A 17617-nucleotide genomic window follows, 5' to 3' on the forward strand; every position below is an offset into this window, starting at 1 on the left:
GGGAGGATAGAACTGACTTAGCAGTTTGTCCTCTGGATGGCTCACCAGTTAAGAGCAGTTGCTAGTCTTCCAGAGGACTCAGGTTCAAGTCCCAGCACCCACATGAAAGCTCACAGCCATCTGTAATTTGAATCTGCAGCCATGCAAGCAAAACACCATATATATAAAAATTCGAAAGCTTTTAAGTGCTTCGTTCTCCACAGTGCTCACCACTAAGTCACATCCAGCCCTGCATTTAATTTCTGGATGCTTTTCTGCCTCAGTCTCCTGTTGTTTTTGTCTGAGTTTCTTGCTTTTGTTATAGTTTGGTTTTTGATTTGGAATTTGTGCAGTGTTACTTTTGTAGCCCAGGCTGGACTTTAACATCCTCTTCTTCATTCTCCAAAGGGCTGGGATTATAGCACCTCCTTCCATTGATTGCTTAAAAGTGTATTACCTTGTGTTTGTATGACATGTTGAGGTGCAGGCATGTACACATGTGGAGGTTTTACCCAGCTGAGACATTCCTCTGGCCTGAGCCATCCTATAGGGTGTGTAGCAGAATCTTTTTTTTTTTTTAAGATTTATTTTATGTATGTTAAGTATCCTGTCACTGGCTTCAGACACACCAGAAGAGGGCATTGGATCCCGTTACAGATGGTTGCGAGTCACTGCGTGGTTGCTGGGAATTGAACTCAGGACCTTTGGAAGAACAGTCAGTGCTCTTAACGGCTGTAGCAGGATCTTACTATGTAGCCCTCGCTGGCCTGGAATTCAGATCTGACTGATTTTAAACACAAGAGACCCACCTGCACACCTGCCTCTGCCTCCTAAGGGCTGGGATTAAAAGCGTGCACCACCACTCTTGGCCATCCTCCATTTCCAAAGTAGTGGCATGCTCAGACTCGGTTGGGGCGGATAGGAGTGGCAGGAGGGCTATTTCTAAACCCACAACTTACATCGGACCCCATCCCCCATCCTACAGCTGTCTCTGTCTATCCTGGGACCAACATGGCCCCTGGTCCTTGCTGCCTTATCAGACAGTACCTTCGGTTTTAGGTCTTCCTACTAGACACTAGACATTGAGAAAAGAGGGGAGCTCCCCCCCAAATTTTTTTTGCTGGGGACCACAATTGCCCACCAAAAGATAAACCAAGAGAGAAGTACTGCGTAGATCTCCTCTCCCCTCCCTAGGCGCTCGAGTCCCGCTTTTTATTGGTCAAAAGTTCCCCCTCACACACCCCCGCGGGGAAGTCGACTTTTCACTGGTCAAACACTAGCCACGTGACTCCCCTCCTGTCTTCCTGGGCTGGAAAGCAGGGGAGGTTGCAACAAGTTAAAGCAGAAGATTGAAGCGAGAGCTGGTTCAGGTAAATCCCTTACTGGGAAGGGGCCGACAGACTCCCACTTTTATCCCCAGATAACAAAGGAGGGCAAAGTTGTATAAACCCCAGGCGTCCACATACTGCCCAACACAGGACCGAAGGGCGGGGAAGGAGGGAGACAGATGATTCCGAAGCAGGAACTCAGGCAAGTTTTTGTGGTCCCAGGTCCTTCCCTTTAAAGGTCAGAGAAGGATGTTAGAGAGAATCAAGGGCATATCAAACCAGACTTCCCAGTTTTGTGCAGACTGGGAACACTCTCTTTTTAGCCGTGTTTTTAAAACAGCAGAAGTTTTTGTGGATTCCTGTCTGCGTGAAGAGGGGAGAGGAGGGAGTGTGTTTTCTTCATAGAGGTCAAAGACTAAGCGCCCTAAAATCACAGCTGGGAAGGGTGGCAGCTAAGTAGCCGCTAGATTTCTTAGACCAGCTTCCTAATAAGGTATCGATGTGGCGGCCTAGGAGAGCGGGGATGCTTTTTGGTATCAAGGTTTGGGACCCCTAGAGCAGTGCTTCTAGGAAGTCTTCTTAGGTTTTAGGTTTGTCTTGTTGACCCAAATACCATACCATTGCTGGTTTCCATGGAGACAGTGGGTCTGACATCACCCTGGTTGCCATGGGGCTTAGTTCTGGAGGACCTGAGCAGGCTGTAAACAGCCAGGGATAAACAGGGACTTCTGCTCAAGCGGCTGTGGCCACTTCCTTCCTGCTGCCACCTGTTAACAGTCACACATAGCAACTGGGGATAGCAGGACAGTGGAGGGGTGAGAGCAGAAAGCTGAAGGAAGATGGCTGTGTGGGTGTCACTAGAAGAAGGAGTGTGGGGAGCTCGTTTTTTTTTTTTGGGACTTGGTATAGGGAAGTCATTGCAATTGTTCTGTCCCTGTGTGGGATGGGTGCCGGTGTCTAGGAGACATGAGCATTGAGGAAGATGCCACTAGATGTCCTTTACCTATCTTGGGCTTGAATCTTGACCAACAAGAGCCACAGGATTTTTTAAGGTAATCAAACAGGACTTAAACCCAGCTGGAGTAGATGGGGAGCCTTTGACTGGTACAGTCAAATTCTACATTATGCCACTGGGGAAGCAGTCACATACCTGTGTCTGAATCACAGTCCAGGACTCTGTGGGTCAGCTGTCTGTCACTCCATCCTCTTGCTTGATCCCAGTTGCACTTCCCTAGCACAGCCTTGCTTCACGCTGGTCTTTGGAAGTGGGGGGCGATACCTTAACCCCAGCTGCCCTCCAAGATGATTAGCAAGGGACAAGATCAGAGACCCAGTTTTGCCCCCTCCCATTTTGCAGACTTTAATGTGATTTATTGATGGTAATTGCCACCCCTCCCCTTCTCCCCAATTACTTTTAAGATCCCTGAGATCAAACTCTCTAGACTTTAAGGTTGAGAGAGACCCAGGTGGACCACTGGGCCCTGCAGTGTTAGAAGGCTTCCTGCCTGACCTGATCCTGCTCACTTCAGTGGCGATCCTAGCCGAGCCCTGCACAGCTAGTGCTGAGAACCCCAAAACCAGTGGTTCCCAACCTTCCTAACACTGTGACCCTTTAATACAGTCCCTTGTGGTGACCACCAACTATAAAATTATTTCATTGCTACTTCATAACTGTGACACTGCTACTGTCATGAATCCTAATGTAAATGTCTGATATGCAGGACATCTGACATGTAAGCCCTGTGGGGTGTCGACTCACAGATTGAGAAAGTGCTGCACTGAACCAAGTGCATGGAGGACTGATGGTGGATGGGTACTGGGACACTTAGGCCTTAAGGAGGTTGGTAGGCTTCTCTTTGGGCTCTGTGGGAGGACACTGGGGACTATGGAGGACCCAGGTCTCTCTTTATTCAGTCAGCCTGTGAGATTCCTCCTTCCTGGCCAGAACACCAGGGGCTGGACTTTTCAACCCTTGTCTTCTTTGAATTTTTAAGGCCAGTGCAGTTTCCCAAGGCCCTATGGATCCTTGAATGAGGTAGCTTCTCTGTGACTTTTGTTAAGGTGAACACGGCCAGGAAAGCTGTGGGGTGCAGGGCAGAAGGACTGGGACCAGCCTGGGTTTCTGAGGAGATTGCACATCTTTTGATGCCTGGAATCCTGCTGCCGCTGTCTGCCTCTCCTGAAGGAAGCTCCCCTCCCCCTCCCTCTCCCCCTCCCCTCCTCCTCCTTTCCCTCTTCCTCCTCTTCCTCCTCCCCCCTCTTCCTCCTCTTCCTCCTCCCCCCTCTTGCTCCTCTTCCTCCCCCTCCCCTCCTCCTCCTCCCTCTTCCTCTTCTTCCTCATCCCCCTCTTCCTCCTCCCCCCTCTTGCTCCTCTTCCTCCCCCTCCTCCCTCTTTTTCCTCCTTCCCCTCTTCCTCCTCCTCCCCCTTCCTCCTCCTCTCCCTCTTCCTCCTCTTTATCCTCCCCTCCTCCTTTTCCTCCTCCTCTTCTTTCTTCTTTTTCTTCCTTCTTCCTTCCTCTTTCTTCTTTTTTGGTTGCGTCTTTGAAACAAAATTCATCTGCATTACCCTGACTATCCGGAACTTACTCTGGCATCACACTCAAAGAGCCACTGGGATGAAAAGTGTAGGCCTCCATGCCCAGGAACTCCATTCTTAAGAGAGCTTTTTTCTCTGCAGGCGGCCACTCTAGCTGCACTGGACCTCCACAACTATGGCCTCCTGCCCGGACTCAGATAATAGCTGGGTGCTTGCTGGCTCTGAGGTAGGAAGAGTGGGCCTGGGAACTCCATGGGAGAGGGGATTCCTACAGGGGTGGACTGCTTTGACTGGAACCTGCAGGAATGAGTGTCCAGAAGAGCAAGGTGTTGCGTGAGAGCACCAGGGATTAGGGACTGAAGAAGATGGACACAGTATCTGGGACCAAGAGGTCTCACACAGTGGATGACTGCCGCGAAATGAGCTTGTTCAGAAGTACAGCGTCGTACATACAATTTACAGGGAGATGGCCAAGGTCAGCAGCAAGCTAAATCAGACGGTGTTGGCAAAGAACACAGGGTACCTCAGACACCGCTGCCTTGGGATTGATAACCACAGTCTAGGGGAAAGAGTCAAATCACCAGAAACTGCAACCTTGACGCCTTCAAGACACTGGCTCTAGTCCTAGACAAGCATTGCCAAGTCTGTTCATGAACAGGGACACAGAACTAAAGTTTCCTTTGTCCTTTGATCAGTCTTGGGTTGTCCTGGCTGCCCACACTGCTTTCTGGATCTGTCCTGTTTTCTTAGTCCGGATGGTCATGGCAGAGTCCCTGTTGGCTCTCCTGAGGCTCCAGAGGAGGGAGGAGATCTGGCACAGAGCTCTGGTGTGGGGCTTGGGCTAATCTGGGAAGAAGGGACCAGATAGGTAGGCTGAGAGAAGCAGAGAGGGACTTCTGGTGTAACCCCAGCAAGAGTAGGGTCGTGAGGTGACAAAGGGGAGCCGTGTTGAGACTGAAGAGCCTTAGGATCAGGGGAAGACCTGCTATACACCATTTTGGAAGGGCCTCTTCGAGGGTGATGAAACACCATGACCAAAGCAACTTGGGATGAAAGGGTTTATTTCAGCCTATACCCCAGGTAACAATCCATCACTGAGGGAAGGAAGTCAGATCAGAAACTCAGACAGGGCAGGACCTTGGAGGCCAGAGCTGATGTACCCCTGGAGGGATGCTGCTCACTGCTTTGCTCTCCATGGCTTCTCAGCCTGCTTTCTCCTAGAACCCAGAGCCACTAGCCCAGGGACGGCACCACCCACAATGGGATGGGTCCTCCCCCATCAATCATTAATTAAGAAAATGCTCTGTATTGGAATATCCAAGATATAATTCACAAACCACGTGAAGCTCAAGAAGGAAGACAGAAGTGTGGATGCTTCAGTCCTTAGAAGGGGGAACAGAAATACTCACAGGAGGAAATATGGAGACAAAGTGTGGAGCAGAAACTGAAAGGCCATCCAGGGACTGCCCCACATGGGGATGCATCCCATATACAGCCACCAAACCCAGACAGTATGGTAGATGCCAAGTAGTGCTTGCTGACAGGAGCCTGATATAGCTGTCTCCTGAGAGGCTCTGCCAGAGCCTGACAAATAACTGAGGTGGATGCTCGCAGCCAACCATTGAACTGAGAACAGGGTCCCTATTGGAGGAGTTAGAGAAAGGACTGAAGTAGCTGATGGGGTTTGCAACCCCATAAGAAGAACACACTATCAACCAACCAGACCTCCACCCCAGAGCTCCCAGGGACTAACCCACCGTCCCAAGAGAACACAGGGATGGACCTATGGCTCCATCCACATCTGTAGCAGAGGATGGCCTTGCCAGGCATCAGTGGGAGGAGAGGCCCTGACCCTGTCAAGACTGATGCCCCAGTGTAGGGGAATGTCAGGGCAGGGAGGTGGGAGGGAGCGGGTAGGTAGGTGAGGGAGCACCCTCATAGAAGCAGGGTGGGGGGGTGGGGGGATAGCAGGTTTATGGAGGGGAAACAGAGAAATGGGATAACATTTAAAATGTAAATTAAAAATGCAATAAAAAATACTGAAAAAAAAAGAAAGGAAAAAAGGGGGAAAAAAAAAAGAAAGAAAATGCTCTATAGACTGGCTACAGCCTGATTTTTTTTTTTTTTTTTGGTTCTTTTTTTTCCGGAGCTGGGGACCAAACCCAGGGCCTTGCGCTTCCTAGGCAAGCGCTCTACCACTGAGCTAAATCCCCAACCCCAGCCTGATCTTATGAAGACATTTTCCCAGCTGGGGTTCTTGCCTCTCAGATGACTTGAGCCTGTGTCAGGTTGACACAAAATTAGCCAGCACATGTGTCATCTGATGAGTAGACAGTGCAGGGCTGCTGAGTTGGAGAGTAGCCTAACATTCAGTGTCATTGGCAGGGGACCAAGCCTCTGTGTGGCTGGGTGAGGACAGGGACAGTGCTTTCAGAGCTCCTACAGCTCCCAGGTTAGGGCAGGAGACAGGAGGGCTGCTGGTACGGGGATTGGCTAGAGAGGGATGACAGGAAGGGTCGAAGGATCTCAGGCTTCCTTAGAACTACTAGGAGGAAGGGGCTGGGGATTTAGCTCAGCGGTAGAGCGCTTGCCTAGGGAGCGCAAGGCCCTGGGTTCGGTCCCCAGCTCCGAAAAAAAAAGAAAAAAATAAAACTACTAGGAGGAGCTGGACAGAGTGGAGCAAAAGCTGCGATCATGCTAATTGGGAGATGGAGGCTGGAGGATCAGGTCAGGGTTATCCTTGGCTACATAGCAAGTTTTGGGATACATGAGACCTTGTATCATAAAGGAACAAATAAAAATCGGTAGCTAAAGAAGCCACAGAACTCCATTTAGACTTGCTGGGTTTGAGGTGCCCTTTAGGAGACCGACCAACAGGGGAAGGAGGTGAGGAATTGACCTCAGCAGTGACCCTAGAGTAGACTACAAGGACCAGTGCCCAATGGTGGGGAGTAAGATAGGCCCTGTGCTCAGTGGGGCCTGGTCTCCTGTCATGGTGCCTTTGCTGACAGCAGGGGACCTGGGCCAATATTTCACCTGCTCATCCTTTACTATAAACCAGCCTTGTGATCCTTGCCTTGCAGGGGTAACCTGAGAAAAATAAACGTGATTTGTAAATTGCCAAACAGCATACTGAGGTCAAAAGTCAGTCTAAGCCAGGTATGGAGTGCACACCTCTAATCCCAGCTGTCAGGAGACAGAGGAGGCGGATGGAGCTCTGTGAGCCTGAGGCCAACCTCATCTACATAGTGAGTTCTAGGATAGCCAGGACTATGTAGAGAGTCTCTCTCTCTCTCTCTCTCTCTCTCTCTCTCTCTCTCTCTCTCTCTCTCTCACACACACACACACACACACTAATAATATATATATTTTTAAGTTGGGGAGATGGCTTAGTGGTAAAGCACTTGCCACATACCCACGGGACCAGGCTGTGAGCCAACACCAAGGGCCAGGCTGGCTGTGGCTGGGGGCAGTTGTTGGGCCTCTGCCAGTAGCTGCTGGGAAATGGCCGTTGGGGTCACATAGGCCAATGGGAAAGGCCAGAGAACTCAAGATGGATGTGTGGGTGGGCAGAAGAGAGAACAGCTGAGAGCGTAACTACCATGACCTGGGTCTGGGTCTGGGTCTGGGTCTGGGTTTGGGTTGCTGGTTTATGGGGAGCACAACACTGATGATAGGGGGCTGTTGGCCTCCCTCAGGGACTGCTGAGTGAATGCCCTGGTCCCAGATCCTTGCTTGAGGCTATGATTTTATAGAAGCCTGGCCTCTGGGGCAGTGGGGGAAGGGTGGGGAGTTGAGGAGTAGAATAAACACTTTGGACAGCACCGGTGTAGAGCAGGCTGCAGTTTCTGAGATGTGGGCTGTAGTATGAGTGCTGTTAGCCCCTCAGATCCTGTCAGGGAATTTCCACCCCTGATTTTGTCCTGATAACGTATCTTAGTGCTCGTCTCCCTCTGGCCAGACTCTCCCTGTAGAGACTCTGGGCCCCGAGTCCAGGGTGGACCCAGAATCAGAAGAAGCCCCCCAGGCCCTTCAGGACTCCTCCAAGGCAGATGGCAAAGAATCAGCTGGGACCTTGAATGGAGAAGGTAATGGGGCTCCTGGAGGGCTGGGCGTAGCCTCTCCTCTTGTCTTCTTACTTGGGGGAAGGGTGATCACTGTTTGCTAGTGTTGCCTTATGAGCTGCCACACTGAAGTGGTTGGGGCCTGAGGGTGCTAGAGGGCTGCCCTGTAGTTCAGTTCAGGGCAGCGGGTTTTTCTGGGCTTTATCTTGCACTGCAGAGATGCTTTTCCAGACGGAAAGTTCCCAGGGCGAAGGTGCTGCGCTGCCAGAAGAGTCTGAGGCCAAGGTGAGGAGCTTCCCTGGGGTGGGGAGGAGGGTGGAGAGGGCACAGCTCATAGTTCCATCCACATCAGGGTGCTCTGGGTGGTGATGACGGTCATGGGACGAAGCGCCCAGGAGACACAGCGGTCCAGGAAGATTTGCAGGAGACTCCTATGGTGACAAGCCTTGGACCAGACACACAGGACCTGGAGAGAAATATCCACCCACAGAACCTGCCCTCAAGTCCCAGAGCAGGTCAGGGGCCATCTTGCCTTCTGTTCTGGAGGGGTGGAGGGGTGGCTCAGCAGTTGAGAGCACTAGCTGCCCTTCCAGAGGACCTGAGTTCAATTCCAGCACCCACATGTCAGCTCAAAACTGTCTGTAACTGCAGACAAAAGAAGTTAGGGAGCTCGAATGAGGGCCCATGCTGCCTGATTCTTTCTTTTCTTCAATGCGTCCTCTTTTCTTGCTTCTAGAGCAGTGGTTCTCAACCTTCCTAATGTTGTGACACTTTAATACAGTTCCTCATGTCATGGTGACCTCCAACCATAAAGTTATTTTCATTTCTACTGCATATGTGTAATAGAATCATAATGTAAATATCTATGTTTTCCAGTGGTCTTAGGTGGCCTCTGTGAAAGGGTCATTTGACTCCCAAAGGGTTGCAGCCCACAGGTTGAGAACCTGCCCTAGGACATACCCTTTATTTCCTTGAGCTGGCTCTGACCCACGATGAGGGATGGTGAGAGGCTCAGGGACTCTGTAAGAAGCTGAGTGGCCTGAGCCAAAGATCCAGTCAAACCACAAGGGATGCAGAAAGGGCATGCAGTTCAGCAGTTCCTGAAGGAGTGGGAGGGAGACAGCTCGGTCAGGTGATGGTAAGAGTGAGGGAGAGGCAGGGACAGTTGGAGGTGCCATTTGAGAAGATTCTTGAGCATCAAGTAGGTCAGGAGAAAACATCCCAGAACGTGGCATCGACAGAAGCCTGGGACTAGTCCATGGTCTGTTCAAGGCAGTGGCAGAGGTGACAGGAGACACACCTCCCCACACCCTCCATCTCTGTCGAATGGCCATGGGGAGGAAGAGATCGGAGCCAGGTGCCATTAACGGGGCAGCTGCAGGAGTCAGACGGAAGACCTGCGAGGCCTGTAAAGAGAGTCTACTGACTGTGAGGCCATCAAGTGGAGAGCCGTCCATCTGACGTGGGATAGAGAGGGAAGACTGAGGCTAACCAGAAAGGCAGTGATGTCCTTCCTCCTGGGGGCGGCGGTACCCAGAAGAATATGGCTAGAGGACATATAGTCAGAGAGGCAAGCCTAGGACACTGGGAAGGCCACAGAGGGGAGGTCAGTGGAGTGGGTAAGAAGTTATGAGGGGAGTTATTAGCCTTAGGACTGGAAAAGCCAAAATGGCCCAGTAGCCAAGGAGGTTAAAGGGGATGCAGGAAGGTGGCATCCTGTGTAGAAACTTGATGTGAGGCACACTGGGAGAGGGAGGGTTTCAGGATAGACATGGCTCTTGTGTTTGTAGATGTTTGTCAATGACTGGACAGGGCCAGTCAGTTAGTACCCAGGCCTAGATGGGCAGTCTTCTGTGCCTTCTCGGTGGCCAGGACTGGGCCTCCCTGTGCCTTCCTCTTCCCCCTCCTCCCCCGTTTCCCTATGCTCATCTCTTCTTGTCTCACTGCCCTGTCCCTTCCCTTCCTCCAGTTTGGAAAGAGCATGGCTGCTCTAGCAGTGATGATGACACTGATGTAGATGTGGAGGGTCTTCGGAGACGGAGGGGCCGAGAGCCTAGCCCACCCCAGCCCACGGCAGCTGTGGATGGAGAGGACCAGGCCAAGGGCGAGGGTATAGGAGAGCTGGGCATCTCTCTCAACATGTGTTTCCTGGGGGCCCTGGTTCTTCTGGGCCTGGGGATCCTCCTGTTCTCTGGTGAGTACTACTGGTTGGGCCTTGCTGCCGTGTCTGCCCTTACCTCTCGCTGCTTCCCTGAGGCCTTACCAGACTGTCTTCATCTCCAGGCGCACTGCTGGAGCCCGAGACTGGTGAGCAGGAGACTCTGCCTTGGCTTTCTTTCTGGGTTGGGCGGTAATGTGCGTTGTATGGGGAGTGGCTCTCAGGTAAGGTGCCCAGAGTTGCCTGTTATCTCTTCAGCTGTTGAACTTGTCCGCAGGACTAGGAGCCGTGGGGTGTGCTCTGGGAAAGGAAGATGACTGGGAGAGGGGTGATGGGCTCTGTGGAATCGGGGGCTTAGATTCAGATGCTCACTTACCTACAGAGCCCGTGGAGGAAGCCGAATTGCAGGTCTTTCCAGAGACTGAGCTGGTACAGACCGTGGGGAACAGGCAGGTTCGTATAGGTTTCCATAGTGGGCGAGGGAGCACCGGTGGGGAGGAGCTGGGCTGCTCTACCTGGAAGGGAGCATGGAGTAGCTGCTCTTCTGTCATCAGGATGAGGTAGAGCAGCTGCAGGCCTCAGTACCACCTGACAGTGTCCCCAGCCTGCAGAGCATGGGGCTTCTGCTGGACAAGCTGGCCAAGGAGAACCAGGATATCCGGCTGTTGCAGGCTCAGCTGCAGGTGGGCCCTAGCAAGAGGGAGGGCTTCATCTGGCCACCTTTACCCTATGTATGTCCTAGTGGGTTCCCCCAGAAGGAGTTTTCCCTATTCATCTGATCCTGGAGCCTCCCTGTTTGCCACTGTAGTAAGGGCATCTTCTTGTTCTGGCTGACTTTCCTCATGCTAAGGGCTATTTTGGGACTGGTATACCTGTTTTACATGTCAGGTCACCTCTGAGCGACGAGTATGATCTTCCCATTTGAAGAACAAACCACGACTCTTACTAAGTGCTAGGATCAATGCACAGTGTCTGCTCTGGGTATGGCGGGTGGGAGAGGGACGAGGAGGGCTAGATAGTGGCTATGCTGGGTCTAAAGAGTAAGTGTTTGCTGTGTAAGGACATACATTCTGGGTAGAATTTGACCATCTCAGGACAGTTCCTCAGATGAGGGGTGGAGAGGAGGAGGAGGAACCCTTCTGGCTCTCCAAGGCAGCACTGGGGCTCAAACCCAGGGCCTTGCACAGACCAAGCAGGCTCACTCCCAACAGAACTCCATCTCTAGGCCTTGCCCACTCTAATAGAATAGAATCGGGGTAGAAGGCATTGTGCCCGTCCTGATAAGGACTTCTTCTGTTTTCTTCTGTTCCTAACTACGTTCTAGGCTCAGAAAGAAGAGCTTCAGAGCCTGTTGCACCAGCCCAAAGGGCTGGAAGAGGAGAATGCCCGGCTCCGGGAAGCCCTGCAGCAGGGCAAGACCTCCCACCAGGCCCTAGAGTCAGAACTGCAGCAGCTAAGGGCCCGACTCCAAGGGCTTGAGGCTAACTGTGTCCGGGGTGTGGATGGGGTGTGTCTCAACTGGGGTGGAAGTCCACAGGGTGGCAAGGCCACTACAGAACAAGGCCACAAGGGGCAGGAACCAGACACCAGCTTATTGGAGCAGCATAAGCAGCTTGAGGCCGAGGCCAAGGCCCTAAGGCAGGAGCTGCAGAAACAGTGGCAGCTGTTGGGCTCTGTGCACCGCAACCTGCAGAGGGGCTTGCAGGATGCCGGCCAAGGAGCCCCAGCTCACGCTGGCCTGGCTGAACTTGGTCACATGCTGGCTCAGACACTGCAGGGCCTAGAGAGTCAGGGTATTAACACTGGCAGATCTTCCAATGACTCCGAGGCCTGGCACCAGAAGAAGCCTCGCTTCCAGCATCCCAGGGAGTGGAGTGGGAGGGAGAAGTGGCGTGGGGGGCAGAGGGATCAGAAGGCTGAGCACTGGAAGCTGAAGAAGGAGGAATCTGGCCAGGACAGGAAGAAGAGCTGGAGGGATGAGGGCAGGGAATTCACGGGGCACTGGAAGGAGAACAGGCCGAGGGCGGAAGAATCGGGGAGCAGAAAGGACAGCAAGCGACAGGACCCCAAGGTACACCCTAGGAAAAGTGGGAACTCCCACTCTGGGGAAAGGCAGAAGCATTCTTGGGGGAAAGACAACAGCCCTGACTCTGTGTCCTGGGAGGAGCTGCTAAGGCGCAAGTACCGGCCCCCTCAGGGCTGTTCAGGCGTGGCCGACTGTGCCCGGCAGGAGGGCCTGGCCCTCTTTGGTGTGGAGCTGGCCCCTGTGCGGCAGCAGGAGCTGGCCTCTGTGCTGAGGGAATACTTGGCTCGGCTGCCCTGGGCCGGACAGCTAACCAAAGAGCTGCCCCTCTCACCTGCTTACTTTGGAGAAGATGGCATCTTCAGGCATGACCGCCTTCGCTTCAGGGATTTTGTGGATGCCCTGGAGGACAGCCTGGAGGAGGTGGCACTGAAACAAACGGGTGACGATGATGAAGTGGATGACTTTGAGGACTTCATCTTCAGCCACTTCTTTGGAGACAAGGCACTGAAGAGGAGGTGGGAATTGGGGGTCGGCGGGGGAGGGAGTAGCTGAGGGGTTTGAAGGCATTGGGCCCTGATTGCAGAGGTCTGCAGCTTGAGTCTCTCTCTTCATTTCTGATCCCCAGGCCTTAGAGAAGGCTTCTGGGTACACTTCCTATCTTCCCATGAGGGGCTACGGTGGTCCTCAGGGATATCCTTTTGAGCTAGGACCCCCTTTTCCCCACCTTGCCTGTACATAGAGGGCCCCTTCTTGTCTGCCCCAAAGGATTCATCCTGAAGCCCAGGTGTCTCCCAGGTTTGGTGGCCGCCGCCTGAGTTGGCTTCCACCTGAGGAACAGGGCTCCTTCTCCTTAGTGTCCTATCTCAGTACCTGGTATTGTTTCCTAAAGACCATTCCTTGTCTGCCCTGTCTCCCCATAGGTCAAAGAAGAAGGAGAAGCAGCCTTGGAACCACAGAGCTGTGGGGCCCAGGGAAGAGCACAGCCGCCATCCCCACCACTACCACCAAGGCTGAGCCCTGCTCCTGCTGCAACCACCGGCCTTGGCATGCACCCAGCTAAAGATCCCTGGAATTATGTGACCCATGCTCACACTGTCCAGTGGGTTCCTCCTGGCTCGTTAGTGCCCTTGGACGTCCTTCACAGAAGAGAGCAAAGCACTCGGCCCTGCACTGGTACCACTTTTGCTTAAAAAAGGCCGTAGTTGACACTACTGAACTGTTTAAACAAATGTATGCAAATGATAAAGGCCCTGGGTACTAAGCATCCTGTAGGAGCCTGCTGGGGAGGACTCTTATTCTGAAGCCAGAGAGCTGTCCTTTCTTGTGGCTATCCTGGGTCCACAGCACAGCTTACCACCACCCTGCACTGGAGCTACTGGTTGGAGACTTAGCTCCGGACTTGCCTTGGGGGTTTTTGTTAGCTTTGGAGACAGCTGTCGCTAAGCCTGAGGAGCCCACACCATGCCTCTTGTGGCTTTCACCTCCCCACCTGAACTGTACACCATGATAGGGCTCTGTCACTTGAGGTGGTCTCTAAGTGCAAGGGGACACCTTGCAGCCACCACTCCAGTGTTTGGGCACAATCTAGACACTGCACTCAACCCTTTTGCCTTTCTGCCCTCAGCCTTCCCGTCTGTTCCCCATGTTCTTTCCCAAGGAATCTAGCCTTGAGTCCAGCCACCAATTGTCTCACAATACACAGTGTGGTATTCTTATCTTCTGAAAGAGGGCTGAAGGGCTGAGAATGGAGTCAATAAAGCAAGGAAGCAAACATCCTGTTTCTGCCACACAAGAGTTGGTCCCTTTTTTGGAGCGTGATGGGGAGGGCAGAGAACAGGCGCAGCCTGGTGCCTGGGTCTACAGAGGCGAGGGAGCCACTAGGTGGCGCTCTGGCCCCACCTTTTCCTAGACTTTGCCTCCCTCCTGTGACTGGTCACTACCCCACACCGATGACCCCTACCCACTGACCAGCTCTTAAGAATTCCCAGAACCCCCCTGGTTATTTAGGAACCCCCCCTCCATTCTAATCTCTACACCATTGGTAGCACACTGACTGGGCTTCTAGACCTGGAAATCTCCCAGGGTGTGGGGGTGGGGTCAGTGACTACTCAGGCCAGGTCAATTAAGGAGGGGATTAGGGACTGTAGGCGCTAGAAAGGTGCTGGGATCGACTTCTGAATTATTTAGCAATACTTCCGTGTCACTGTTCAGAGGCTTTTAGGTGCAATGGCTTGTTTAATTCCGGTGCTAGACAAGCCAGGTGGAAATGGAACAAGGGTGGCTCATTCCACAAATGTCCACAAATGTTTAAACATCTATTGTGTGGGATGGGTGGATGGTTCAGCCACTGAGCACAGGCTGCTCTTCAGAGGACCCAGGCTTGACTTCCTGCACCCTCGTGGACTGTCTGCAACTTCAGTCTCCAGGTTCCAATGCCCTCTTCTGGCCTTCTGGGCATTAGGCGAGCACAGTACACATACATCCAAAAAACCAAAAAAAAAAAAAAAAAAAGAAAAAAAAAACAAAAAAAAAAACCCTAAACAAACAAAAAAACCAAAAACACCCATTACATTTTTTTAAAAAAAAGTCTATTGTGTATCAGACAGAGCCAGTGAGGCCCTAGGACTGTAGATCCTTTAATATGCACAGACTCTGCAGCCGGAGGAGCTCTGGTTAGACTTAAGGAACATTACCTTACACAGGTTAGTGCTGTAGGCTGGGGGCTTCAGGAAGAAGCCTTCTGTTTTAGAAAGACAGTTGTGGTCTGGAGAAATGGCCCAGCGGTTGAGAGCACTGACTGCTCTTCCAGAGGTCCTCAGTTCAATTCCCAGAGACCACATGGTGGCTCACAACCATCTGTAATGGGATCTGATGCCTTCTTGTGGTGTGTCTGAAGACAGCTACAGTGTACTCATGTACATAAAATCAATAAATAAATCTTTTAAAAAAAGACAATTAAAAAAAAAGACAATTGTATTTCATGTCTCTCTGGACCGGTGACCCTCAGAAGTAAGGCAGGTTTAACCCTGTTTTTGCTGTTCCATAGAAGGTCTTCAAAGATTGTCCTGCTTACACAGCTGTGGTGACCTTGGTGGTTGGGAGAGAGCTCAAAGCCAGAGGCAGGCAGGATGGCAGTCTGTCAGGGTGCTGGGCCCGGAGACGGGGAGAACACAGGCCTGCCTTGTTTCCTAGAGGGTGTTGGTATGTGACTCTCTGACCTCTGGTTTCCATGTCAAGGGCTCATTTCTGGTGGATAATAAGTTTTGGAGTCTCAGGGTCCTTCTAGCCCCTTCCCCTTATTTTTTTTTTTTTTTTGTTCTTTTTTTCGGAGCTGGGGACCGAACCCAGGGCCTTGCGCTTCCTAGGTAAGCGCTCTACCACTGAGCTAAATCCCCAGCCCCTTTAAAATATTTATTTATTTATTTATTTATTTATTTATTTATTTATTTATTTTACACTGTAGCTGTCTTCAGACACACCAGAATAGGTCATCTGATCACAGATAGCTGTGAGCCACCATGTGGTTGCTGGGATTTGAACTCAGGACCTCTGGAAGAGCAGTCAGTGCTCTTAACCACTGAGCCATCTCTCCAGCCCGCCCCTTCCCCTTCTTACACATTCAAGACTTTATAGGCTGAACTGCAGGGTCTGCAACTGCCAAGCTAGGAAAGATGGGTGAGCCATTAACCCAAGGGGCTTGCTGGGGAAGGCCAGGGAATCAGGTACATTGGGACCCATGGGGAGGGCCTCACCCCCATCATGGCTCTGAAGCCCCTCTCTCTGTCACCCTCATGACCGACAGTAACACTGAAGAGTGACCACAGGCGCTCCTCTGACTATGGGTCCAGTGTGTGGGACAAAGTGTTTAGAAGGGCTGGAGGCAATGTCTCTGCTCCCTTCCCACGGTGCCTGAGAACCTTGACAGCACTGCAGGGCAGAGTGATCCTGAGAGCGGAGGTACTGGGTGCTGCCGCTGGTCCCCGTTGGCTCCTTAGGGTCTGTGCTGGGGCTTTTCTAGTTGAAGTTCTTGGTGTTTGGTTTGGCTTTCTATCCTCTCTCTGGGGGCTGCTGCTCTTAGAGTGTCCTTGGGAGCTTTGTGAGAGTGTCACTGGAGTTGAGGGTAGTCGGGCCTCTCCTCTCCGATGTCTCCTCCTCCTCCCCCACCTCTCCCCACCCCTTCTCTTCTCTCACCTATACTTCTCTCTCCCATCTCCTGTCTTGTTTCTCTTTCTCCCCTCCTTACCCCTCCCCTTCTTTTTAGCATCAGACCCGGGACTCCTTGTGTGATAGGCAAAGGCTTTATTTCCCAGTGGCACCTCTTGCCATTTTTTTTTTTAAGGTTTCTAGATTTATTTATTTATTATTTATAAGTACACTGAAGCTGTCTTCAGACACACCAGCAGAGGGCATCAGATCCCATTACAGATGGTTGTGAGCCACCATGTGGTTGCTGGGATTTGAACTCAGGACCTCTGGAAGAGCAGTCAGTGCTCTTAACCACTGAGCCATCTCTCCAGCCCACCTCTTGCCATTTTTATCTAGAGACAGGATATTACTGTATATCCTTGGCTGGCCTCAGACTTTGAATCCTCCTCCTCTGGGGCCTGTGGGGCTGGAACTACATTCCTGTACCACCACACCCTCTTCAGGGCCTTCTACTTTTAAGTGGAAAACATTTTTTCATTTAGCCAGCCCCCAAAACTGCTTTCCCAGGGGCCACAACTTTTCCACATGGCTCCACATGGCCTCAACCCAGCCTTTTACCACCAGCCTATGCCTGTCATCCCCCGACCCCCTCCATGCTCCCAGTCTCCTCTGCTGGGCCCAAGGACAGACCTCAGGACTAGCTAGGTGTTGCCATGGTAACCTCTCAAAGGCACCCAGGTGCAGAAGCTCTTTATATTCATCCCTGTTCTAGGTCACAGATGTGTCTGGTCCCTTCACATGCTTACACCAAGGGCCTTGGTGCTTCTCCATTTCAGTGCAGTGATGTCCTGAATCCAGACACACCAGGTCTCTCCCAGCTTTGCTGCTTCATCTCGGATCAGCCTGAGCCACAGAATCCCACTTAGACTTCTGAGTCTGCTGGCCCCGCACCCTGGGATGGCTTCCTTTTCTATCAGTGTCCGGCCCAGGAGACCTAACTAGAACTTTGGCTGAGTAAGTTTGGGGTTGGAAAACCTAGTGTGTCAGGTTTCCAACTTGATCACCTACAGGCCCTGGGTAAGATGTCCAGACTCCCTTAGGACTCAGCCAGACTCTCATGCAAGTTAGAAGTGGCAGTGCCCCGTTTTAGTGAGCCACTGTGAGATCCATGACAGGGCTCTTCAAGTGGTGGAGTATGGTCATTCGTGGATGCTTACCCATGGTTGATGCTCTAGTCCCCTATATAAAAGGGCATGGCGCTGGCATATGCCCCACACAGAACCTCCTGTGCAGCTGGAACATCTCCTGATTACTGATGGTGCTACCCAATGTGATCGATCGATCTAAACACTAAGTGTTTGTTACACTGTATTGTTTAGG

General features: G+C 52.0%; 1 protein-coding gene across 7 annotated transcripts; it reads left to right on the plus strand.

Annotated features, from left to right (window-relative positions):
• Positions 1-1309: 1309 nt before the first annotated feature.
• Pbxip1 (PBX homeobox interacting protein 1) lies at positions 1310-13883 on the plus strand. Of its 7 annotated transcripts, none has more exons than XM_087623923.1 (11): positions 1310-2359; positions 3985-4069; positions 7784-7931; positions 8125-8192; positions 8260-8422; positions 9877-10101; positions 10191-10214; positions 10448-10518; positions 10620-10748; positions 11390-12606; positions 13012-13883. In XM_087623923.1, the coding sequence occupies exons 2-11, from the start codon at positions 4019-4021 to the stop codon at positions 13103-13105; spliced, it is 2190 nt and encodes a 729-aa protein (XP_087480049.1). In that variant the 5' UTR covers positions 1310-2359; positions 3985-4018; the 3' UTR covers positions 13106-13883.
• The last annotated feature ends 3734 nt before the right edge of the window (positions 13884-17617 follow it).

This window comes from Rattus norvegicus, chromosome 2, assembly GCF_021556685.1.
Source record: "Rattus norvegicus strain SHRSP/BbbUtx chromosome 2, alternate assembly SHRSP_T2T, whole genome shotgun sequence".
Classification (NCBI taxonomy): Eukaryota; Metazoa; Chordata; class Mammalia; order Rodentia; family Muridae; genus Rattus; species Rattus norvegicus.

Excerpts from the sequence above, each read along its gene's own strand:
- Pbxip1 (XM_087623923.1), top strand. The coding sequence starts at position 4,019 with ATGGCCTCCTGCCCGGACTCAGATAATAGCTGGGTGCTTGCTGGCTCT. Across the intron at positions 10,215-10,447 it reads ACTGCTGGAGCCCGAGACTG|AGCCCGTGGAGGAAGCCGAA; the intron begins GTGAGCAGGAGA and ends ACTTACCTACAG. Across the intron at positions 10,749-11,389 it reads TGTTGCAGGCTCAGCTGCAG|GCTCAGAAAGAAGAGCTTCA; the intron begins GTGGGCCCTAGC and ends ACTACGTTCTAG.